The sequence below is a fragment of the Chiloscyllium plagiosum genome, chromosome 17 (assembly GCF_004010195.1).
Source record: "Chiloscyllium plagiosum isolate BGI_BamShark_2017 chromosome 17, ASM401019v2, whole genome shotgun sequence".
NCBI lineage: Eukaryota > Metazoa > Chordata > Chondrichthyes > Orectolobiformes > Hemiscylliidae > Chiloscyllium > Chiloscyllium plagiosum.
The window spans coordinates 19,552,543-19,579,217 of record NC_057726.1 but is presented as its reverse complement, the minus strand read 5'-3'; the positions used below and the strand labels follow the sequence as shown (position 1 = coordinate 19,579,217).

The 26,675-nt window shown below is 40.1% G+C and overlaps 1 protein-coding gene across 1 annotated transcript in view; it reads left to right on the top strand.

Annotated features, from left to right (window-relative positions):
- Positions 1-1,454: 1,454 nt before the first annotated feature.
- The window catches only part of usp10 (ubiquitin specific peptidase 10), a 74,843-nt gene continuing 49,622 nt past the window's right edge, over positions 1,455-26,675 (top strand). Inside the window, exons 1-4 of the mRNA XM_043706638.1 lie at positions 1,455-1,561; positions 17,408-17,476; positions 18,512-18,557; positions 19,099-20,184. Of these exons, the coding sequence (XP_043562573.1) occupies positions 1,541-1,561; positions 17,408-17,476; positions 18,512-18,557; positions 19,099-20,184 (1,222 nt within the window). The 5' untranslated portion in view covers positions 1,455-1,540. The remainder of the gene's footprint in view (positions 1,562-17,407; positions 17,477-18,511; positions 18,558-19,098; positions 20,185-26,675) is intronic.

Sequence of the window (26,675 nt, the reverse complement as noted above, 5' to 3'; positions counted from 1 at the left end):
AGATGTCACCATCTATTTCCCAACAGTATATATCTTCCATGTCCTTCTCCACATTGATGCAAAATACTCATTTAGTATTAGCACTTGGGGCAAATGGGATCAAAGGTGGGGGGGAAGAAAGGAGGATTAGGCTATTGAGTTGGATGATCAGCTTTGATGGTGATGAATAGCAAAGTAGGCTGAAAGGGCCAAACGGCCTTTTTCCGCTCCTCTCTTCTATATCTGGTGCAGTTGGGACTTGATCCCAGAGCTACTGGCCCACAGGTATGGATACTACAACTATTCCTTCAACATACCTTGGTAAATATTTATTCCTAAATCAACATCACAAGATAATGGTGGCTCAGTGGTTAGCACTGCTGCCTCACAGCACCAGGGTTCCAGGTACGATTCCAGCCTCGGGTGACTGCTGACTGTGTGGGGTTTGCACGTTCTCCTTGTGTCTGTGTGGGTTTCCTCCCACAATCCAAAGATGTGCAGGTCAGGTGAATTGGCCATGCTAAATTGCCCACAGTGTAAGGCGCATTAGTCAGAGGGAAATGGGTCTGTGTGGGTTGCTCTGTGGAGGGTCAGTGTGGACTAGTTAGGCTGAAGGGCCTGTCTCCACACTGCAGGGGATCTAATCTAAGATATAGGTTCACGAGTTATTATCACGCTGTTGCTTTTGTAAGTTTCATGTGCACAAATTGGTTGTCACTTTCACTAAATTGGAACACAGGCAAATTCCTGAAGTCTCAGGAGTTTCTGAATGAGCTGAAAATAATTTGCCCTAAATTAAAGTCGAATTATTGCACACCTCAAAGAAGAAGCAAAATGCAAATCTAAACCCAACCAAACTTGAGTGTTACATTGCTTTTTTAGAGTGACCCCACTAAATTGGAACACAGGCAAATTCCTGAAGTCTCAGGAGTTTCTGAATGAGCTGAAAATAATTTGCCCTAAATTAAAGTCGAATTATTGAAGAATTGAAGAAGCAAAATGCGAATCTAAACCCAACCGAACTTGAGTGTTACATTGCTTTTTTAGAGTGACCCATGAGGAGGCACTTCCCCCCCCGCCAGTGTTACCGTCTGACCAATAGGAACGGGGAAAACTCAAGTGGGGCGGGTATTGACCAATCATCGAACAAGCCGGACACCAGCCGCGCGCGATTTGTCCAATCAGGTGCCACGGCCCGGGAGACTCGTTGGCCATTGGCGGGATGACCATGTCCCGCGGGCTGACCAATAGAACGCGGCCCTCGTGGCCTCTAGGCCAATGGGAGAGCGTGGATGTGGCGGAGCAATGGTGGAAGAGCGGTGGTACCGTCCGACCAATGGAAAAGGAGGCGTGCAGCAGAGGGACGAATGGGGGGTCACTGAAGCGGCAGGCCAATAGGAGAGGGCGGCGGTTTTGGGCCAATGGGAGGGTAGCGGTTGGGGCGGGGGTTCGGGGGGGAGAGGCGCCTGGGAGACGGGCGCGCAGGCGCACGGGCTCCGGCGGAGCAGACAACATGGCGGCAAACGGGGAAGCATGAGTTATCTCATTCAAAAGCAGCGAAATGGCTAGCAACAGTATAAAGGTGAGGAGAGCCGGGCATGGCAGCGGATGACGCCGGGGGCCGGGCAGGGAATGAAACAACTTGGCGGTGGGGGCAGGATTAGAGATTTTGTTCCCTGTCGAGGATGAGGTGGTGATAGTGCGGGGCGGGGGGAAGGAGGCGGAGGATCCATGAGGTTTAGGCCCCGGGGTATTTTCTTCAGCCTGACTCCTTGCCGTCGTAGAGTTTTAGCCCAGGGGCCCTCGCGATGCTGTCAGGCTCTTGACCATCCGAAGGACACATCCCTTTAACGGGACCCGCCCGCCGTGGTGCCTCACGTTTCGCTCTGCCTGGGGCTGACATGCGCCGCGGCCCTGTTAACAGGCCATTTTCTATAGTTCGGCTGCATTCCAAAATGTTCGGTTCAGCAAGAAAGCATTAAAAGAGATGAGGGGTGGGGGAGGGGCGCATGATGATTCATTCCAGCTTGGACTGTGTGTCCCCTACAGTTAACCTGGAAGGGATTCTCTCGGACAGCAGGGTAGATCCTTGAGTTTTATCACAACACGTTTGTGGGCAAGAAAAGACCTTCCAAGATCCGCGTTTGTGGACATGTACTTTTAATACTGGGGAATGGTCGAAGTGGATTCCGACGATTTTAATTTGTAGGCGGGGGTTCCTGTTCTGCACGTGTTCTGAACGAAATCTCTTGGTTTCTGCCTGTACTATAATACGCACATGACACATTAGTTTTTTAGTCTCACTAATTATTGCAGTGCAAGCTGTGGTTCTGATCGAACTTGTAGCACACTTTTCTTTAACATCTAGAAAGTTTGGTAAAAGCCTTGTGTGGGATTGCTGCCTGGCTTCCAGCCTCCTGCTTGTTTATCTTCAGTCGGATTTGAACAATTCCTCTTGCTTTACTGAAATAAATTAAACTAGTGTGGATAAACTGCTTACTATGTTGCCATGTGTTTTTTATATAAAATCTGACCAGCATTTTCTCTCATGTCCTTGTTAGAACTGCGTGTGAAAATTGAATTTATATTTTAAAAAACAAATTCTGTATTGTCAATTGTATTATTATAACTTTGAGTTGAGAAACAAATTAGTGAGTTTTGCTGTCAATTCTGCATTTAGAAATTGCTTGCTCTATGAAGCTTTTCACCACCCTGCCACCCCCTTTATCTGCATTCTATGCATGTTCCCAAGTCAAAGAAGAATATCTGAGGGCAAAGATGTTATAACAAACAATATGAAAACCATTTTAAATACCTGCTTTGGATAGTCCCATCAACTCTAGTATGACTGGTCATCTTGCCAAGAACTGTGAAGTTTTTAATTGGTCTCAATAGATTAAATAATATCTGCTTTATGAACAAAATAGGAAAAATGCTATTTTGACTCTTATTTGAATTTAAAGCTCTTAGGAATTATTTATGTTGAATGATTTGTAACCAGAGTGGATTTTCTGCTGCGAAAGGAAGGGCTGAAATGAGATAGTGGATAACTATTAACCTCTAAGATTTCCATTGTACCCACCACTTATTAATTTGTGTTTATTATGATTATTTATGTGTGCAAAATTAACAGTTGAAGATTTGAGGTGTCTTGCAGTTCCTGTAAAACTCTCCAACAAGAAAGGGGTCTTCTGCAATATGCTGTCATTGATTTTTTTTTCAATTTTAAAAATACCTTTCCCAAATAATATTTATTGAAATAGCTAATTTCAATTTAAAATTAATTTGCTTCATCCAGTTTTGTTTTTGTGCAGAAATGTATTGCTAAATGACAATTGACACTCCACAGAAGTGGGGCTTTCAAAAATACCTGTGTACATTGCATTTATGCACGCCTAAAAATGCTATGGACAGCCTCTTCTCACATTTGAAGCAGATTTGTCTTAAATCAACACTGAAAATTGTTGCTACCATAGCAAGCAGTTGTACTTGCTTGCAGGAGTACTCTGTGGAAAACCTCAAATTCATCTTAAGGTCTAATTTTGAACATGCATAGCTTTTTAACCAGCAAAAGTGTTTTCATGACCTATGCTTTTGAGATTGTTGCTACTGTTTCTAGTTTCTTATTTTAGCAAGCAGCAAATAAATTAACATTACTATAATCTAAGGTAGATCTGTATTTGGAACAGGTAAAGTGACAAACCCTCCAATTTAATCCTTTTGAGGGAAAATAAAATTTAAAAATATATAGGTAGCATATGTATAACAAACAAATATGTACAAACCTGACAGCAGCTCTGGCATCCAAAGGTACAGTTAATGTAATTATCCAGCAGTTTTTGTCAGATTCCCTGCACTTCTATAGGAGGTACTTTAGAATTCCAGCAGATGTCAATTCGTAGAAACCACTTGAACTGATGTCAGGTTTCTTTTGTGCTGTAATCTTGTTATTTTTAAAAATCCTTAAGTGACTTGATGATTCGGAGATGCCGGTGTTGGACTGGGGTGTACAAAGTTAAAAATCACACAACACCAGGTTATAGTCCAACAGGCTTAATTGGAAGCACACTAGCTTTCGGAGCGACGCTCCTTCATCAGGTGATTGTCTGACAATCACCTGATGAAGGAACGTCGCTCCGAAAGCTAGTGTGCTTCCAATTAAGCCTGTTGGACTATAACCTGGTGTTGTGATTTTTAATTGAATTTTTAATAGATTACTAAATCATAATTACTCCTGAATATTCCCTTTCATCTTTGAAAAATTAATTTTATTTGTGGAAGGTCAAATTTTATATGATAACCTTTTTTTTTATTTAGTGTTTAAAATCTTTTTTAGCTTATTGCTGACCCCCATTGAGTTTGTACCAATCAGTTATATCATTCTTCAACGTGATTGGCTGATTAATCTGACATCACAGTTGCTGAACTTACAGCGACCTCTTACAATTGGCCCCAGAATCAGTGACTCCCCAAAAGGGAGAATCCATGCTAGAAATTGTCAGACAAATGTCTAACATTAATTAAGGGTAGTGATATCATTTGTCATTTTGCCACCGATTGTGAAATCTGGCTGTAGAATTAGAAGGAGCTACTTGACCTAATTGTCTAAGCAAGCTTCTTGATAGAGTTCTGGAAGTATTTAACCAATTCCCTTTGGAAATTCCTTTTGATTTCTATCTCCACCACCCTGACTTGCATAGAATTTCAGGTTCTTTGCCAGTCAAAGTAAATCTCAGTGCCCTGCTTAGTGACTGTGTTCTGTCAGTGGAATATGTATCCTCCTTTGTTCATCAAAACTGTTAAATGATTTTTAAAAACTATATCAGAATGCCTCTTTGCTTTCTCCAAGGAGAACCATTGTCTGACTTTCCATATAACTGAAGTTTTTTTAAAAAAGTTTACTATTTTTTATTCCTCCCCTCAAATATTTGAGATAATTTTAGTAAATCTTGTCTTCACTCTTTCTGAGATGACATTCTTTCTCAAGTGTCACCAGTAATTAATTATGGATGCTTAGTACAGCCTTACTTTTGTTATTAGTTATTAATACCAGGGATCTCATGCATTTTTAACTTATTTTCACTATATACATGTCCCTATGTCTCTCCCTTTCTGCAACCCTTTCAGATTATTTCATGTCAATTTCATGCCTGTGTTCATTCTTCCTAATGAATTGTATTACTTCACACTTCTCTGGTAAATTCTGTTTGATGTATATCCATTTACTTCACCAAGTCTGTTTTCCTGAAGTCTGTTACTGCCCTCCTCATTTACTTTGTCATTCAGCGACTTCAAAATGCAGTCCTATGTTTCTAATTCCAGATCATCGCATTTGTTTCAAGCGGACTTAATACCGAGCTCTAGTAGGCATCACTGTATGCATCCATCTAGTCTGGAAGATGATTGTTTGTCATTAGTCTATACTTTCTGTCTCCAAGCCGACCTTGAACTCAGAATGCCTTTGTCCTGTTATAACCAAGAGGTTCAATATTGCTTATAAGTTGTACAATAAGTAATGAGCAACTATACATCCTGCTGCAAATCTTGCTTCATGTTATACTTCTAGGCATAATTAATATAAATTTGTCAAATTTTCTTACTCAATTTTGTAATTTTAAATATCTCACTGTATTTCTAGATTCTCACCAAGAGGTGGCTATTTGAATGCTATTGAAGGTGGCTAATTCTCTCCATTATCAATGTATTTCTTTCCTCCAGTGGGGCTATTAGTAATGCCATGAGCAGTTTGTTAGCTTAGTAAAAGTTACAGTAGCTGAGTGGTTAGTACTGTTGCTTCACAGCGCCAGGGACCTGGGTTCGAATCCAGCCTCTGGCGACTGTCTACGTGGAGTTTGCTCATTCTCCTCGTGTCTGCATGGGTTTCCTCCTGCAATCCAAAAATGTGCAGTTTAGGTGAATTAGCCATGCTAAATTGCCCATAGTGTTCAGGGATGTGTACGGTTAGGTGCATTAATTAGGGGTAAATGTAGAGTAATAGGGTAGGGGGATGGGTCTGGCTGGGTTACTCTTCGGAGGGTCGATGAGGACTTGTTGGGATGAAGGGTTTGTTTCCACATGATAGCGATTCTATGGACTGCGCTCTTAATGATAATATGCACTTGCAGCACATGTTATAATTTCTGTAATGCCAACATTTATGGATATCTGAGTGATAGTCATCTGTCCTGTAACGTACACGTATCATGAGTGTTATGTATGTAGAGTTGAACTGAAGTTAAATTGCTTATTCCAGTTGAAGATTTATTTGAAATATTTGTCTACCTAGACCTATTAGTATCTGTGGGGAACTGGTCTATATATTTACATAACGTGTTAAAGGATCTAGCACTTGAGTTTATTTGCATTGCTGTGTTGAATTCAGAAAGTAAATAGTCTTTTACAGGTGGAAATGGTTTCCTTACTTGATGCTGCGGTTATATTGATAGCATTGAAATCTGTCATGTGATACATGCCAAATTGTAGTGTTGTCCTCACCATAGCAGCTGCTGCTGATGTGAATGAATTCTGTGCGTCCTTAAGCTAATATTTTGCTCTCAGACAATGGTGGCAAAATATGAAGTTTAATTCAACAAAACTGATTATCTTATGTCTGATGCTAGAAAGACTGAAAGCTGCAGAACTATCATAAGTCATGCTTACTTGCATTTCACACTACACACTTAGCTTGTAGTATTTTTTTAAAGATGAGGCAAGTGAGTGAGTTGTAATATCAAGCATTAAGATGGAAGGTTGCTCTCCTTTCAGGCAACTAGGGAAGTATAATAATGTGGCCTTGCCAGGGTCACCCATGTCTGAAGTAGATAATAAAAATAGAAATTAGACTAACATGCTAATTAAAGATTAAATATAACAATCTCATCAGAGGTTTGTGTGATGTAATAAATATCTAAGCCTCAGTTCATTTCTGCTAATGTTATCAAAACTCCATTTTGCATTAACTTTCCACTTTTGACAACTTAAAGCCTTCTGCAAAATATAACTTCATTGAGAAGGAAACTGTTTAGTTTTTGATTTAGTTTAGGGTGGCTCAGTGGTTAGCACTGCTACCTCACAGTGCCAGAGACCCAGGTTTGATTCCAACCTTGGGTGACTGTGCAACCTCCACACAAACATTCTCCCTGGATCTGAGGGTTTTCTCTGCATGTTTTGGTTACCTCCCACAGTCCAAAGATGTGTAGGTTATGTGGATTGGCCGTGCTAAGTTGTCCCATAGTCTGACTGGGATGCTCTTGGGATGGTTGGTGCAGCCTCACAAGGCTGAATGGACTCTTCTGTGCTGTAGGGATTTGATGATTCTAGATCAGTGCTTCCCAAATGTTTTTTCACTGTGACCCCATTTCAGGCTTAAATGTTATCACAAATCCTTAGAGAATACAAGTGGAGAAGTAGGGAATGGGCAGAAAACCAATGAGAGGAGGACCTAGTTCCTTGGTAAATATTGCTGCCTTGCAGCGCTCAATCTCAACATGTCAGTTGTCAATCCTATCTGGGGTCCTACCCTCCCACTTTGAGAAGTCTTAGTTTAGATCGCGTAAAGCTGAATGCATCTCTTCTGTACCAGCTGTACCACTATTACCTGAATGATGATATCAGATAAAATTCTAGCAAGAATTGCTTTATTCCTGCCTCCCTGGGTTGGATTTTAACTTGTATCGCAGAGATAAAAGAATGGTGTTAATTGCCCAACTGAACCACCAAGTCCAAGGGTTATTTAGATATTTACATTTTAAGAACATTGAAAGTTAACTAAGCTTGTAGCCTTGCAACAATCACATGATCACAGATGCTACTTTGGAATATTCCATTGTCTTTGCATGTATGAGGCATTTGAAATTTGAATTAAAAATATTCGCCGACTTGTAAGTATGCTTGCAATTTTATACAATTGCAACAGGAATGTGTATTGTGTAATAACTGAGTTGTTAACTGAAAAAAAGCTTAAGAATAAAGTAGATGTACGTTTGTAGGTACTTAAACAAATTGCAATTTTATTTCATGTTTATGAAAAAAACTAAATTAATATTTAATATGCTTTTCATATCCTTGTACAAACAAAATTGAGATTTTCCACCTTGTATGGGTGAGTCTGTTAGATTAAAAGGAACAATTTTGTACATTCACGTTGGCTGATATATATTGTTTTTCTTGCATGTGGGCAACATAGAAAACCCATTTAAGTTAGTAACACAAGCTGTTCCAGTTGAATCTTTTTTAAAAATTTAAGTATTTTTATTGACTGAGAAACTCACCGCCTTGTCTGAAGGAGCTTCATAGTTGCACTAGTGCTGCTACATAATGGATCTTGCCCTCCAATATCAAAAGATGTCAGAATCTTTAAGCATTGGCAGGTGAGACTAAAACATAGTAGGATTTTAAGCAGTGTGAAATTTAATAGCAGCACTGAGTCTTGGAGAATCAATGTTATATCCAGTAGAGTTTGCATGCAGAGTTGTGAAACCATTGCTTCATAACACCAGTTGTGCCTCGGGATGTTTTTGAACTTAATAATCAAAAACTGTTCTGAGGGAATTGGTAGGCCTTCTGTGGATTTCTGGTCAGAATACTGTGCTTTTTAGAACCTGTCTTATAATCTTACCTGAAACAGAGTTCACTCTTGACTGGTCTACCTGATTTAAAGGTCTTGTGATACGATGTTTGGCACTGTGGTCAGCTCTATATTAAATCTATGTTGTGCAAATGCTTTGAATGAAATTTAAAAGTGTAATCTCCTAGAATTAAGCCTGGGTAAAGTTTATTGGGACCTTGGACTGTCCAAGTACCAGGTTCTCATTTTGTACCTTGTCAGTTGGGAATCCAAAGGAATGCAAAGCAAGGGTACGTTAGATTTGCTAATAAACAATGCTCTGTGGACATATCGCTTTAGTTACCAGATTACCGAATTTGTCAGAGGGTTGTCTTAACTACAGATTTCCAAAGCAAAGCATGATATCTTAGAGCTGACTGGATGCCAAAAAGACCATGTTTCTGTTTGGGGGGATAGGTGGTGGGAGAAGAAATCACCATTATGGGTGATTTGGGCTGCATTCAGTGAGATATTATGATAAAATCATGGATTTTTCTCTCTAGCTATTTGAGTGTGAACTATGTATTTTGTTAAGTTGCAGTATTGTTAAACACACAACATGTTCGGTTGGTAATTTAATTGAGTTGAAAGCTTTCCAACATATATGAAGCTGGTATAGCAACTTGAGTTTTTAAAATTCAATCTTAGGGAAAAATTAAAAGTAAGAGCTGCGACATGGACCTGCGTTTGATTCCAGCCTTGTGTGACTGTGCAAGCTCCACACAGACATTCTCACCATTTCTGTGGGGATTTTCACTGGCCGTTCTGGTTTCCTTCTGCAGTCCAAAAATGAGAAAGTTGAGTGGCCATGGAAAATTGCCCTGCAGTGTCCAGGCATGTACAAGCTAAATGAATTAGCCATGATTAATGTAGGGTTGCAGGGATAGGGTAGGAAGCTCTTTGGAGGGTCAGTGCAGACTTGATGAGCCAAATGGCTTCTATCTGCACTATAAGGATTCTGATTTTTTTTTTGTTTTCGGAGTGAGAGAAGCTATCACTGTATTTGACAATGAAACATGTTTCTGTGCAAAAAGAGATTACATTTATTTTCCAACTTAGCATTTTCCAAAGAGCTTCACAATCAACTGATTACTTTCTCTGTATACCCAAATCATGAGAGCTAATTAATGTGTGCTAGCTCGGTACTGTGTACATTAACCTCTAACTATTCAACATGTAGTATATAGGGATTATGGCATTGCATTTATGACTTTTGGTTAAAACATAGATCAGAAGATCTTGAGTTCGGTTTCTGTTTTGTACTAAGTTAACTGATCTTGATCATGGCACGAGTTAAAATGTGATATTTTGTATGGATTATTTAGGTGCAACATAAATCCAACTCCATGATGCATACAAAATATGTTGCAAATTAACCATCAATGACTTATCTATTTAAATTTCCTATAGTTGGTCCAATTGGTCTTGACCCATGGGTTCTTCACTCATTTCGCAAAACCAGTATTGTAGCTGTAATGAACTAAAAGTTATTCCTGTAAGTGTATTGTCAATAAATCATCCCGAAACCAGAAAATGAAACATTGTTGAATCTGACAGAAAAATGCTGCCCGAATTTTGATTACTAGATGAAGGAGAGCACACTTAAAGACATTGGATTTGTTTCTTTGTTTGTTTTTGATTTCATCAAGCTCTTCACAAATGGGGAGGGGGGTGTGTGAGGAGGGCACGTAGTTATAATTTTTGCATCGATTTAGTTTAAACAGTTTTCAGTAGGTGATCTTCAAAGTTCTGATTTGGCATTTGAAAATATTTCTAACTTTAGGTTTATTGGAGAATGCTGTCTATTTTCAGGATATTTAACAATAAGTGTTTTAAGAATATTTTAAGTTGGTAAAATACAAAGTCAGAGACTCAAACAAATTCTTGTTTATGGGAGTTTTATTAATTTCAGAATAGGTGACTAGTATATATGTTTGTGGATTTACGGGATCCAGTCAACCATGATATACAATGTGCTGGGGATTGAATGAGCTACGGTTCCGTTAAGGTCAGTGACAATTGGATTCTAATGACTCATCACAATTTAAGTATATGTTTAAGTACGTGGATTTCTTTCCATTGTCCTACCCTCTCTCTGTTGTAGGTAATTAGTAATGCAGCCTATTGATTGGGTTTGGGATTCTCAAATCAGATTAGCAGAGTATTGTGGCTAATAACCATGTGTTTTAATGTTTGGTTGAGCTGGTTAAAAGCAATCTCCTTTTTTAAAAATATATACTTTATTCACAAAATATGTGAAAGTACATTAAATATGAGTTGAAATTTGGCAATGCATTAAGTGTAATACAGATCACTTTCTTTCACATGAGGCGCTTCAGCATACATGCCACTACAGGTGACATTTATAATGAGCAATTATCTTTTACGTCAAACACTTGAAGATGCATACAATTAGAGGATTTTAATGATTTCTAGACCCTCTATATCTCACGGTGGGAAGCTTTTGTTGTCTTGAGCTTTGGTGATGTTTGTCGAAATATACCTTGTACTGCTGACTGGCACATTCCAACCTTTAACCAAATCAGACTGTGCAACCTTGTGGCCTATTTGACCCTGAACTGAGCTTTTAACAACAGTGTCTATTGGTAAGTGTACATAATTCCACCTTCATAAACCTCAGCTATGCCAGCCCCTGCCTCAGCCCAATTGCTGTTGAAAACTTGGGATGTGTCTCATCTCCAGATTATATGGCTCACATGCTCTCCTGGTTGAAGATGGAAAGCCAACCATCAACAAGTTCACCTAGTTTTGCTCATATCGATTCATACAACACAGAAACACCTTTGGTCTGGCAGTTTGTTCCCTATATGCACCACCCTTTGCATGAAAAGGTCCCTTTTAAAGGCATGATTAGTAAGTTTGCAGATGACATTAAATTAGGCAGTATCGTGGACATTTGAGTAAGGTGATCAGAAATTGCAGCAGGACCTTGATCAGCTGGGGAAGTGGGCTGAGGAATGGCAAATGGAGTTTAATATAGGGAAGTATGAGGTCTTGCATTTTGGAAAGTCACATCAAGGTAGGAGTTTCATGATTAATGGGAGAGCCTTAAGGAGTCTAGTGCAACTGAGGGACCTTGGAGTTCTGGTGCAGGTCTCTGAAAGTAGACAAAGAGTGAAGAATGCTTTTGGCACACTGGCCTTCAGTCAGGGCATTGAGTATCGAAGTTGGAAAGTTATGTTCCAGCTGTACAAGACATTGGTGAGGCCGCACTTGGAGTATTGTGTTCAGTTTTGGTCACCTTTCTATAGGAAAGATGTTATTAAACTGGAAAGAGTGCAGAAGAAATTTCCAAGGATGTTGCCAGGATTCAATGGTTTGAGTTATAGGCAGAGGTTGGACAAGCCAGCACCTTTTTCTTTAGAGCATTGGAGACTTGGGGGGTGGGAAGAGTTGGGATCTTGTGGATGTGTATAAGAGAGGCTTTTTCTCAGGATTGGGGAATCGAGGATGAGAAGGCATCATTTGAAGATTAGAAGGGAAAGAATAAGTACTCTGAGGGGTAACATTTTTACACAGGGTGGTACGCATATGGAATGAGCTGCCAGCAGAAGTGCTTGAGACAAGTACATTAACAACATTGAAAAGGCATTAGGGCAACTACATGGATAGGAAAGGTTTAGAAAGATATGGGCCGAGTGCAGGGAAATGGTGTTAGCATGGATGGACATTTTGGTCCAGTTTGGACTAAAGTGTCTGTCTCTCTGCTGTACGACCCTATGACTCTAAATTTTTCTCCCCCCTCTCACCTTAAACCAATGCCCTCTAGTTCTGGATTCCACAACCTAAGAAAAAGGCATTGGCTGTTCACCATGCCCCTCCTGATTTTATAAATCGAGAAGGTCACCTCTTGGCCTCCAATGCACCAGGGATTAAAAAGCCCCAGCCTATTCAGCCTCTCCCTATGACTTAAATCCTCTACTCCCAGCAATCTTAACCAGCATCATGATACATTAGTGAGCACAGGATAATTAAACACCTCAAACTTAAGCCACATCATTTTCAAATCCTTCTGTGCCTTGTTTGGCCATATTACTTAACACTTTGAATCCGAAGAACACTACATTCATTCAATTTTAGTCCTTTATGCACGTGCAAGTGCACTCTAAAATAAGCAACAATATCTTCAGCCGAGGAGACCATAAGACAAAGGAGCAGAACCCGTCGAGCCTACTCCATCATTCAATTGTGGCTGATATGTTTCTAAACCACGTTCTCCCACTTTTGCTCCATTACCCTTGATCCTCTTGGTACTCAAGAATCTATGTATTTCAGTGTTAAATATACTCAGTGACTTGGCCTCCGCAGCCTTCTGTGGCAATGAATTCCATTGATTCACTATTCACCGACTGAAGAAGTTTCTCATTATTTCTATTTTAAAAGGTTTTCCCTTTACTGAGGCTGTGCCCTTGGGTGCGTCTCACCTACCAATGGAAACATCTTCCCAGCATCTAGTCTGTCCAGGAGATTTGAGCTGTGAAATTTCATTGCTAAATTTATTCCTTTCTCACCTTTCAAGGCACTCTATAAAATTATCTTTTTACAAAATGTTTTGCTTATCTATGTAATTATCTTGTCATTGAATGAGTATAATGTTTTGTACTCAAGTGCCTTGGAGATGTAGATCTCATGATACAGAGGTGGAACTGGGTGGTCTTAGTAATGGAAAGGTTGTGCCATTAGAGCCTCATTTCAGGATCAGATAGGACACCAAAGGTTCAGCTGAGAAAGTGGCTAGGTAGGGGAATCTAATTCAATAGACCAAAAAAATTTATGACAGGGATAGATTTTTTAAAAAAATCCATGTTCCAGAATCTTCCATCATGTTTTCCTGTGATAAAGTTGCTGTGCAAAGTTATTGTTTAATTAGCTTCTATATTTTAAATAAAATTAGAATTCTAAATTTATTTATCATTCATACCTATATTCACTTGAGTCTTTGCAATTACACAGTGGCTGACTTCCAAGAAATTAAGAAATAAAAGTAGAATAGTTTAACAGTTTGTGCTTCTCGTCATTTGTTTTGTTGATCTGTTGACTTAAGCCTTTGATCTTGACACTTAAATAGGAATGGCCATTCAAATTTGAAATGGTTGGGTTAGCTGTGAGCCAGTAGCAAATGGCTTTATATGATATTGTCTGAAAAAGGTACAGCAAACTTTTTATTAACTGGCACCGATGGGATCAGGAGTGTGCTAGTTGATCAATATTCCAGTAGATCAAGAGGTCCACATTATCAATTTAAAACACACGTGAAGTAATAGACACATATTGAAAGGAGTTTATATATCATTGTTATACTTTATTTACAGCATAACTCACTTGAATAATAATGCAGCTTTGCCTTAAATAAAACTGAATGGCAAAGAGTCTTGTCACTTGCACACACAACTGACGACTCGCGGCAATTGTGATAATGCAGTCAACATCCGGTATTTCAGGTATATAATTTTTGTCAGTTTGAGTGCCAAATTTAAAAAAAATTGCCATATTGTAATCACTTTTTTTTCCTTTCCATTTATACCAGTGATTTGTTTCTTCTTTCTTAGCTTTAATGCTTAATTCCTATGAACTTTTTAAGGTTAACAACAATTGATATCTTGACCTGGTCTGGAATTTCTGGTATTAATGGCTGCCATTATGGGAGAATTTAGTCTGCCTGAAATTGACAATCTAATTTAAATTGTTTTGAGCGGAGGGGGGTTATGAGTAGGGAGGCAGACCAAATAAATGTATAATGTATGTTAATGAAAAGCTGCAGAAAGAGATGTGGTGTGAATGTTCCCAAAAGGAGAAGAGACAAGTGAAAATACCTTTTATAGTTTGTTGAAACTTAAGTGAGGGTGTTTATAAAACTAAACTTGAGAAAATGGCAATTAGCAGGATAAATTCTTATGCAGTACATACAAGTATTGCACTGAAAATGAATGCATATGTTATCTTCCCCTGGGATTTTCCTTGAAGGTAACAATACATCTGTTTTCAGTTATAGTTGGTCACTGTGGTACATTAATCAATTGAGTCAACTTGGAATTTTTTGTTCCCTTCCCACTCAAGGCTAAAATGAAGTTGTGGGTTGGTAATGTGTAGGATGGACATCCCAGTGGCCTCTGCAAGGAGGAGACTTCTGGTGTGGATTAAGGAAATACAGGACTCCACCGTTGAGTGTCATGAATGGTTTAATTTTTCAGAGGGCTATGATTGTCTTATTGGTTTATAATTTTATGTTTGCTCATGCGGTGTGTGTGTGTTCCTGGCTGGGCTAGCAGGCATTCCTTTTTAGAAAGTGGTGCTGAACTTCCTTCTTGAACCATTGTAGTGTTTGCACCGTAGATACACCCACAGTAATGTGAGGGCAGGTATTTCAGGATTTTATTCCAGTGACGATGAAGGATCAGCACTCATTCCAAGTCAGGTAGGTGTCTGGCGTGGAGTAGAGCTCTCAGCTGGCGGTGTCCCCATGCATCTGCTGTCTTCGTTGCTCTAGGATGTATTTGGTTGCAAGTCTAGAATGTTTTGTCAAAGGAGACTTGTAAGGTGTTGCAGTGTTCCATGTAGATAGTAGCCAATGCTGTCACTGTGTTGGAGGGAGTGAATGTTGAAGATAAAAGATGAGCTGTCAGTCAAGTGTGCTCCTTTGTCATAGATGATGTTGAGCTTCAGTAAGTGTTAAGTATGCTACTATATTGCTGATTTGTATCTAGTAAGTGGTGGGCAGGCTTTAAGGAATTGGGAGGCAGCTTAAAGGTCTTTTTCCTGAGGTTCTTACACAGTTAATGCAACTGCAACACACCAACGTCTGTGAATAAGCAACCAAATTTATTAAGCACCGCACAGTACAGTACAAGCTTTGGAGAAACCTTTAACACACCTCGCAGGGCTTACGGGGTCATGGCAAAAGTTCTGACTGAACAAAGGAAACAGTCCTTCCTTTATACTAAATCCTTACATCGCAGTTAGTAATGCCTACAAGACAACTCCTAGTTACTCCGTCACAGTCACATGCCACTCAAGATACAATGCAGTCACCGCCTGCCCTCCAGAAACAATGTCATGCAAATAATCTCTTAATGGTCAAATCTGTTGCAAATCTTTTTTTTGTAAGTTATAGGGGAGTAGTCAAATTCCAACTGTAATGTTCTTATTGATTTCTGATTTGCGGATGAAAAATGTAAATCATCCCTGAGTGGCAAGGAAATGGCCATGTAAGTCTTCCACCTTTCACCTTTGGAACAAAGACACACCACCTTGCCCCTGGGCATTCAATTTCTTGCAGGTCAGTAGAGCCAATTAACTCTTTAATATCGCAACTTGTTGCAGAATTCCCTGCTTTTATAGCTATAGTGTTTATATGGTGGTCATGCCTGGGTTCTGGTAACTGCAGAAATATGCTGATGAGTACTTTGGCAATGTCAATTTGACAAGGGTGGGGATGGTTGAATTTTCTTCTTGGCAGTGAGTGTTGCTAAGCATTTGCGTGGCATGAAAATGTCTTTGAGTTGGTGACCATGGTGTAGTTACAAGTGAAATTCTCATCTCGAACCTTTTATGATGGAGCAGAGATCACTGATGAAACAGCTCCAACCATCTTCAGCTGTGACCCATTGTGAAGAGCTGCTGTAATAAAAGCAAATTACTGTAGACGCTGGAATCTGAAAACAAAAGAAAAAAATGCTGGAAAATCTCAGCAGGTCTGGCAGCATCTGTATGGAGAGAAAAGAGCTGAAGTTTAGAGTCTAACTGCCCCCCTCCCCCCCCCCCACCCCTGCAGAGTTAAGCTGTTTTGTTCCTGTCTGTGCCAAGGCTGAATGAGGTCAGGCGCAGAGTAGACATGGAAGAACCAGCATCATATGAGCAGGTTTGTTATTCAGGAAGTGGTATTTGCTAGTACTGTTGATTGCGCAGTGACAGGAGGGGCATAGACTTGTGGGGCGATAATTGACTGGGTTGGATTTGTCCTGCTTTTTATGGGCAGACATACCTGACCAATTTTTTAATCTTTGCTTCTGGTAGCATTTATTTTGTGTTTTGCAATTGGATCTTTTTTGAATGTATTGACTACCCTAATTCCATGACTACATCAGTATGAGTTGCTGGTGAGTGATCTAGAACAGAAGCCCAGCTTGTTTTTTTCCTGTTGACTTTGACTTTAAATAAGAGTTTGGTCATGTGCAACAATAAATCTTACAGTTTAGCACCAAGTATTAACTGTTGTGTTGAAAATGCTATCTGAATGCAGCTTGTTGATTGGTCATGCTAAATTGCCCCTAATGTTCAGGGATGTGCAGATTAGGTACGTTTCAGGGGAAATGTAGGGTAGGGGAATGGATTAGTGTGGACTTGTTGGGTCGAATGGCCTGATTCCACACTTAGGGTTTCTATGATTCTGTGAAAAGCTTAATTAAAATTCTGATATTTGCCTGATCTCGTTCATTTACTCCATGGTCTCTTAATGTTTTATCACATACTGATTTTTTTTTTCATTACCTTTAATTGTTCACTTTTACAAGTTACTATATCCTACATTTATGTAAAATAATCTTTCAAGCATTTTCTGTCTGGCTACATTTAGTAATCATGAGAAAAACTGTTGTTTTGCACAGTCCTCAACTGTTGATTTATATGGTGTGTGTATTAAAGGATACTGGCAAGAATATAATGAGCAGCATGGTCTAGTGCTGTTGTTGTGACAGGATAAACTACAAGTTAGCCATTTGCTAGATAAGCTCCTAGGTTTTAGGAAGTATTGTGTGCTCACAGTCAATCTAAGTTAATAAGCATCTTTTTTCTCTTTCTCATCAGTATATCTTTGGGGAGTTCAGCCCTGATGAATTCAATCAGTTCTTTGTCACATCACGTAGCTCTGTTGAGGTAAGTGTACTCTTTGCTTGGGGGGAGGGGAAGGAAGAAGCAACGGTAATCAGTCCAAGAAAATGCACCTCTGAAATTAACTTCTGTTTTTCTCAACACTGACTGCTCTGTATTCTGTGATTGAAATGTTGGTGCCTATTATTAAAAGAAGGATCAGTACAAAGACAATGTAAAGATTGCTTCTGTTCTGATCCACCTACCACAAGGGCCCTCAGAAATGTCAACCTTTTTCCTCAACTGAGGATTCCCCGCCACCTCAGCCATGACTCATCTCCTGCACTCTGTTCATCCATTCATTTTCCACCTGCAACATTTATACAATCCTTGCTTTCAACTCCACCAGCCTCCATATAGAAAGGATCATAAGCTGCCATTGCCACCATCTCCAGCAGGATGTCACCGCAGTTCCTTCCGCTCCCTTGCCACCCTTCCACAGGGACTGTGTCCTCTGGGACACTGTTCCATTTGTCCCACACCCCCATGGTGTCTTACTGTGCAATTGCAGAGAGTAACACCTGTTTGTTTGTTCGCTTCCTCCCTCCTATACATACCTTCTAGCTGAAGTAGTAATTTACCTGCATGTCAGTCAAAATAGTCAGCTGTATTTGTTGCTAACAATGTAGTCTCTTCTATTTTCTGTGGGGTTGAAATGCAGACTAGGTGAACGCTTTGTTGAGCACGATTTTGTCTCTTGCTGGACCCAAAACATTGGCTCTGCTTTCTTTCCATAGATGCAGAGTTTTTCCAGCTATTTCTGATTTTGTCTCAGATTTCCAGCTTCTGTAGCTCCTTATCATTGGTGAAGTTTGCTTATGTTTTCCTGTGTAATATTTTACCCTTTTATTCTGTACAGGTATGCGTAATTTTGGTATTGTAGATTGAAAGTATCTTGCATATTTGAATTGAAATTTTCTGGACCAAATTGTTTAAATTATAATCACTCAACAAAAATATATGGCAAAGCATCATGTTTGTGAGAATTTTATAATCCTGTGTAAGGAATAATACCAAACATCTGTTTTCTGTTTGGCACAGCTTCCCCCATTTAATGATAAAGTCTTGCATGTCAGTCAGACAGTAGGTAAGTGGTTGCTATGTAAGTATTTGTGAAGCTTCCATTGACTGAGATAATCTGGAACAATCGTGAATAGCATGAATATTATACATAAAATAGGTTTACCTTTAGTTCTTTAGGCTTGGTAATTTTTTTTAATGCAAACTAATTCTAAATAATGCTTAGTAATGGGAGTACATACATAAAAACTAATCGCTTTAATAAGCTGTTTCATCTGGAGCTTGAACATTTTATGTGCATGCATTGATTTTTGCAACAAATGCTTGTAGGATAATTTGGGAATAAATATATAAATTACTTTTGATACGACATGGTTAATATAAGTGTTCACCCCCTAGAATTCTTTGGTATGATTTTCAGCTTAAATCTCAAAAGTAAGCTGTTTAAACCATTGCATACTTAATATTTCAATTGTTCTAAACGAAACTATTTTCACTATGTAGCTTTTTAGTAGTGTCTTATTTTTGGAGCAAGATGAAGGATAATATTTTATATAGTAACTTAAAAGATATAAACATTGCAGCTAATATTTGTTTTGTTTATACAGGAGATGGAAATGATTCGGACACTGAAGAAAATGAGTCGGAACCGCCTGGATTGCAGGGCAATATTTACAAAGTTTCCAGTACTCTAAATCCACAGGCACCGGAATTTATATTGGGTTATCAACCTGTACAGAAATCCCTCAATAACTTGTCGGATGAAGCTGCCTATAGCTCCATTGACTGCCAATTTGGGGAGGGTAATATTTCTCTGGACAGTGGCAATTGCCAGGGAAATGATGATCTCGTCTACCGTGGGCAAGGCCCAAGGGAAAGAAGGAACAAGAAGAAAAGGCCACCTGGTTATTATCGCTATCAGGAAGGTGCAAGTGATGCTGGTGGTCCTGCTGAAACTTTGGGCCTTGTTAATGGACATGTGTTAAACTCCGGGCTAAATGCAATAAGCCCAGAAGAGGTTGATTTACTTGGCCCAAAAGAGATTGCTGAATCTCATGGAGCTATTTCTTCAAAAGCAAATCAGAGGACTTGTGATAGCCCTGAAAATGATGCGGACTTCATTAGTGGAGCCTTCTGTAATGATACAGTCTCTAGTACACTAGATGAGGCCAGGACTGCTGAGCAGCCTGGATTTAAGCTGGAGGCAAACAATGAGGCTACTATTGAGGTTAATTCCACTGAACAGCCCGATCTCTCTGAGACTGGAAGGAATAGCCCAGTAAGGACAGCTATTGCACAATCCTATGCAGGCACAGACATTACTGTGGATGTTAAAAATGACAGTGGACAAACACTGGAATATTCTGGTGAAAGTGCTATAGCACATCCTAGTACTGATGGGGAAGGATTGCAAACTGATAGCACAGAATGCGAGCAGGAGAAACCAGACGATGTATTTGCAGTCGAGCCAGAGCAGACAGTTTTAGCTCCTCCTACTGCTTCTGCTCCCTTGCCAGCCAAATCCTGGGCTAGTCTCTTCCACAATTCAAAGCCCTCTTCAGGACCTGTGGCCTATGTTGAGGCAAAATTCACACCAGCCAATGCTTCTGTTCAGTTGCCTGAGAAACAACCGGAAATAAGAATGGATGTGCCTGTTCCAGTGTCTGAGGATTCTGCAGCCCAACAGATAGCTGGTAATTTTTAGAACATGTTACAAAGGAGCTTCAATGATAAGTTCTTTTTTTGTGGTATACTTTGGTTGGTTTCAAATTAATATTTGTGCATTTGTTTTTCAATTATTAACATTTTTTTAACAAGTTCTTCAAAATTTTAGCTTAAAAGCTTGAGACCAATCTGTTGAGTTACTTAAGTTCAGAAAATGCTTCCTGACCTAGATGTATTGCTATGTAACCAGTTGCCGTAATGTATAAAACAATAGCCTGAATGTAAAAAAGCAGTGTTGTGTTAGCAACGTGACAACTATTCAGACACTCTATTTCATACCTGAAGATTGAACAGGTTGTATGGATTATCAAGCATATGTCACTGCACATCAATGCATAATCCATGAAAAGCGATTTATTTTATTGGCACAAAAATCAAAAAGATTGTTAATACTGCATTAATTTTGTCTGCGATGAAAGTCACTAAAAACAAATCATTTCTTCATCAGTGATTGCAATTGGTTAAGCTTGTGTCTGTTTATAATTTTGCAGTGTTTGAATTATGCAGCAGGTTCCATTAAGTTTGAGGTCATATATCACATTTTATATACTGGGGGGAAAAAGGGGTCCTTCAATCAGTAGTACCTACTAACAACAATTCTGTTTTGTGCTCTGTAATTCAGTAGGTATCAAAACATTCTAGGGCTTGAAGGTCTTTGGCCAGATATGCCATTCAAGATGGTTGGTATAGTTTCAGTGGAAACAGTCATGTGTAAAATTAAGTGGGCTGAAATGAAGCCACCACTCTTTTATTTGAATATTATTCATTATATATTAATGCACTTGGAATCCAGAAAGTGTGTGTCCCCTCTCAAGGTGAAATATCTGGAATGACCCACAGGTTGCAAATTGGGACATCTAGTTGTTTGGACCTGAGTCTATAAGTAATTGCTTATTAGCATAGAACCTAAATATTGGTAAAAGGAGACACAAGCTCAAAGCTTTCTGTCTCTCGCTCATCAAGACGAGGATGCAGGACCATCAACTTGTACAGTGTATGAACAGGATGCTGATTGGGCTATGTTTACCACGAGGGGCACAACAGGAATAGTTGACTGTCAGTCTTCGTTCTCAGACTAGGCCATGGTGTTGCCATGGGAATGCAAGAGATTGGCATTCTCTATAACTGTTTTTTCCCCTATGAAAATTATACAATGCACATGCAAATTGTTTTTGCCTATGTAAAACAGAGTTCTGTATGTTAATATGGTAGTTCTTGGCACATATAAGTGCATAACACTACATGCCTGACAGATAAGTTGGTTTTTGCTGTAGTTCTTAGCGTGGATTATTTAAGAGTCATACAATTGCAAAATTGTACCTAATATTGAACTAGTATTCTGGCATTTGCAAGGATGGACTAGTTGTGCATGACCTGCACCTGATTAAGCAAGGTCAGCATATTGCTCTTTGCAAATGGTGAGCAGGATGTACTACTCATGTTTTACTTCTATTTTTCTGTATTTGATTATGAACTGAAATGGGAAAAGGACTGGTTTAAAAACCAGAGATTGTTGCACTTTCAATAAGGACACTACTGTATCTGATACTCACTCTTAAGTGCTGTTTACATGGTTGTTGGTTCAAGCAGTGGAGAAAGCCTAGTTTCAGACAAGCTGGAGCCAGGGGACTGTGTACAAATGGACATTTAGCCAGCAGCATGTTGCTGATTGTCATATGAAATGGTGACCAATGAGGTCATGCCACAAAAACTATGCGATTAGCACCAAAGCAGGTGAACAAGTTGAGGTTGTGAATCTTCTGGACAGAAGCCACTGGATATACAGAAAGGAAGGAGCTACTTGTCTTATATGGTAAAAGGCATCTCAATCATGGAGAGAGCCATTTTATTTAACCTCAATCAGTTGTAAGTTGTGACCTGTAAAGATCTGGGACTTAATTGTGTGTGTGAACCAGCTAACCTGTGCCGCCTGTATGCAAATGAAAATTCCTGGAGAAGGAAGACTGAGGAGCAGCGTTCTGATCAGAAGTAGGCTCGTTACAACAAACCATGGACAGGAACCAGAGAACTGCCTTTCCAGTTTTTTCCACTGACCATAACACACTTTTTGTGTCTGTCTGTGACTCTTTCTGTGTAGAGGAAGAGTTTGTGGGCTAGCATTATGTCAATAGTTCATAATTGTTTATCTGGAGGGTTGGTGCTGACTTGTTGGGCCGAAGGGTAAAATTATCTAATATCTAATCTAATATCTAATCTAATATCTAATCTAATATCTAATCTAATGTCTAATCTAATGTCTAATCTAATGTCTAATCTAATGTCTAATCTAATGTCTAATCTAATATCTCATTTGTCATAAATAATTCTTAAGTATAGGAAACCTGGTCTATGCTTTCTTTCAACCTGGGTCTAAAAGATGGATAGACTGGGGAATTTTACAGACTTGGGGGCGGCATGGTGGCTCAGTGGTTAGCACTGCTGCCTCATAACGCCAGGGACCCGTGTTCGATCCAGCCGAGGGCAACTGTCTGTGTGGAGTTTGCACGTTCTCCCTGTGTCTGTGTGGATTTCCTCCGGGTGCTGCTGTTTCCTCCCACAATCCAGAGATGTGCAAGTTAGGTCAATTGGCCATACTAAATTGCTCATAGGGATGTGTAGGTTAGGTGCATTAGTCAGGGGCAAATATAGGATAGGGAAATGGATTGGGCTGGAGGGCCTGTTTCCACGCTGTGGGGATTCTAATTCTAATTCTAATTGTGCCCAGTAAGGCGTAACATGTTTGATTTGTGCTGACAGTCATTGGGTTTCCATGGTTTCCTCCACTGGCAGGATGCTGCCATTTTACAAAATTTTGCAGACCACTGAAATGAATTTCAGAACCGAGGTCTTGCAGACATACCTAATATGTCCCATTAACTATTCCCATCGGGCAGCCTGTCAGTTGTGCTCAACCAGCCCGTGCTTGCAACTCTCAGAAAAAAAGTCGAGTGTTAGATGTGAGTCTACTATTGAGTAACGTTTATTAAACCATGCTATGTATTATACCAGAAACCAATTTGAAGTTATCATTTGGGCTTGCAGATTGATGTGTTTGCACAAGCTAAAAGCTGAAAACATGCATACATTGGGTTCTGTTATCTGTTATGCATTACTGGGGTAGCATGCAAAGTCTGTAAAATTCTCCAATTTACCAAACTTCTAGACCCAGGTTGCAAGAAAGCACAGATCAGGTTTGCTGTACTTAACAAGACTTACTTATGACAATAAATTCTGACTACAAATCAAAGTTTACATCGGATTTTGTAATTGTTTGGGGGTTGAGGGTGGGAGTAGGAGGAAGAGAGAAGAAAGTTAGCATGTTATGAAGCTTAGCACATTCTGCTGTGTTTCCATGGCAACATCCTGACCAATCAGTTCTCCAACAAGATGGGTAAACTCTTAAGTAACTCCTGCATCTCCGTGCAATGGTAGCACAATTATTCCTTTAGAGTCATAGAGATGTACAGCATGGAAACAGACCCTTCAGACCAACCCATCAATGCCAATCAAATATCCCAACCTAATCTAATCCCATTTGCCAGCACCTGGCCCATATCTCTCCAATCCCTTCCTATTCATTTACCCATCCAGATGTCTTTTAAATGTCGCAATTGTTCTAACCTGCACCAGTTTCATTCCATACACGTACCGCCCTCTGCATGAAAAAGTTGCCCCTTAGGTCTTTTTTATATTTTTCCTCTCTCACCCTAAACCTATGCCCTCTAGTTCTGGACTCCCTCACCCCAGGGAAAAGACTTTGTCTGTTTATCCTATCCTTCCCCCTCATGATTTTATTAACCTCTATAAGGTTATCCCTCAGCCTCTGACGCTCCAGGAAAACCGCCTCAGCCTATTCAGCCTCTCCCTATAGCTCAAATCCTCCAGCCTTGGCACCATCCTTGTAAATCTTTTCAAACCCTTTCAAGTTTCACAACATTCTTCCGATAGGACGGAGACCAGAATTGCATGCAGTATTCCAAAAGGAAAGCATACCAAACACTGCCTTCACTGTCCTATCCACCTACGACTCTACTTTCAAGGAACTATGAACCTGCACTCCAAGGTCGCTTTGTTCAGCAACACTTCCCAGGACCTGAACATTAAGTGTATAAGTCCTGCTCTGATTTGCTTTCCCAAACTGCAGCACCTTACATTTATCTAAAGTTAAACTCCATCTGCCACTCCTCAGCCCATTGTCCCATCTGATCAAGATCCCGTTGTAATCTGAGGTAACCTTAGCTGTCCAATACACCTACAATTTTGTGTCATCTGGAAACTTACTAACTATATCTCTTATGCTCACATCCAAGTCATTTATATAAATGACAAAAATTGGTGGACCCAGCACCCCTGTGTATAAATTGTCCCTTTCCCAAACTGCAGCACCTTACATTTATCTAAAGTTAAACTCCATCTGCCACTCCTCAGCCCATTGTCCCATCTGATCAAGATCCCGTTGTAATCTGAGGTAACCTTACCTGTCCAATACACCGACAATTTTGTGTCATCTGGAAACTTACTAACTATATTTCTTATGCTCACATCCAAGTCATTTATATAAATGACAAAAATTGGTGGACCCAGTACCCCTGTGTATAAATTGTCCCTTTTTCAATTCTGTCTGTTGTGTGTTAGCCTTCAAAGTCAAAAGTTCAAGTCAAAAATCTTCAACTTTGTCTCCTTTTGGCAAAACCGTGTTGTCAGGATAATGGCAAACCTGTGGGAAAGACTCACCACAGGGCAATAACTGATAGTCATAGAGATGTACAGCATGGAAACAGACCCTTCGGTCTGATCCGTCCATGCCAACCAGATATCCCAACCCAATCTAGTCCCACCTGCCAGCACCCGGTCCATATCCCTCCAAACCCTTCCTTATCATGTACCCATCCAAGTGCCTTTTAAATGTTGCAATTGTACCAGCCTCCACCACTTCCTTTGGTACCCTCTGTGTGAAAAAGTTGCCCCTTAGGTGTCTCATATCTTTTCCCCCCTCACCCTAAACCTATGCCGTCTAGTTTTGCAGAATTGCATGCAGTATTCCAACAGTGGCCTAACCAATGTCCTGTACAGCTGCAACATGACCTCAGGTTATCGCTCCGCCTCTGACGCTCCAGGGAAAACAGCCCCAGCCTGTTCAGCATCTCCCTATAGCTCAAATCCTCCAACCCTGGCAACTTCTTGCGATTTCCTGAAAAAAGATGTTTGTCTTGATTGCACCTCAGAAGGTCGTCATGGAGAGGGTCCCACAAGAATTGTATATTAAAATCATTTGGGCAGCACCGTGGTTAGCACTGCTGCCTCAAGCGCCAGAGACCCGGGTTCAATTCCCGCCTCAGGCAACTGTCTGTGTGGAGTTTGCACATTCTCCTCGTGTCTGTGTGGGTTCCCTCCGGGTGCTCCGGTTTCCTCCCACAGTCCAAAAAATGTGCAGGTTAGGTGAATTGGCCATGCTAAATTGGCAGTAGTGTTAGATGAAGGGGTAAATGTAGAGGAATGGGTCTGGCAGGGTTGCTCTTCGGAGGTTCGGTATGGACTTGATGGGCCGAAGGGCTTGTTTCCACACTGTAGGGAATCCATATCTAAAGTAATTCCTTTTAACAGATTTCTTCCACACTCAAAAAAAGTGATTTTTACCAGGTTATAATTCAAGAGGAGCAGGGTGCTGTGTCACCTTCCACAAGTAACAAGTCTTAATTGAGTGTGGTCTGCACAACAGAGATTGAAGCTGTAGTTTGAGCATTTCTAACTGTATGATTCACAGCGGAGCTTGTTAAATCTTTACAATTAATACTCATTTACTATCATTATTAATATAAAGATATGTTGAGAACACTGAGGTCATATGAGTGACTACAATTGTGCACTTTGTTTTAAAATTAACATTAATTTAAAGGGTGCAGATTTAACATGGTGTTTCGTGAAACGTTTTGAGTTGCTATCTCGTTGTTTGTATGAATTGGCTCCTTTACAATCTTATTGCTAAGGATCCTTCAATTATAGTCATAGAGGTGTATAGCACGGAAACAGACCCTTCAGTCTAACTCTGACCAGGTAGCCCAACCTAATCTAGTCCCACTTGCCAGTGCCCAGCCCATGACCCTCCAAACCCTTACTATTCATATACCCATCCGGATGCCTTTTAAATGTTGCAATTGTACCACCTTCCACCACTACTTCTGGCAGATCATTGCATACGTGCACCACCCTCTGCGTGAAAATGTTGCCACTAAATCTTTCCCCTCTCACCCTAAACCTATGCCCTCTAGTTCTGGACTCCCCCACCCCAGGGAGAGAACATTGTCTATTTATCCTATCCATGATTTTGTAAACCTCTATAGGGTCACTTGTCAGCCTGCGATGCTCCAGGGAAAACTGTGCCAGCCTGTTCAACCTCTCCCTATAGCTCAAATCCTCCAACCCTGGCAACATCCTTGTAAATCTTTTATGAACCCTTTCA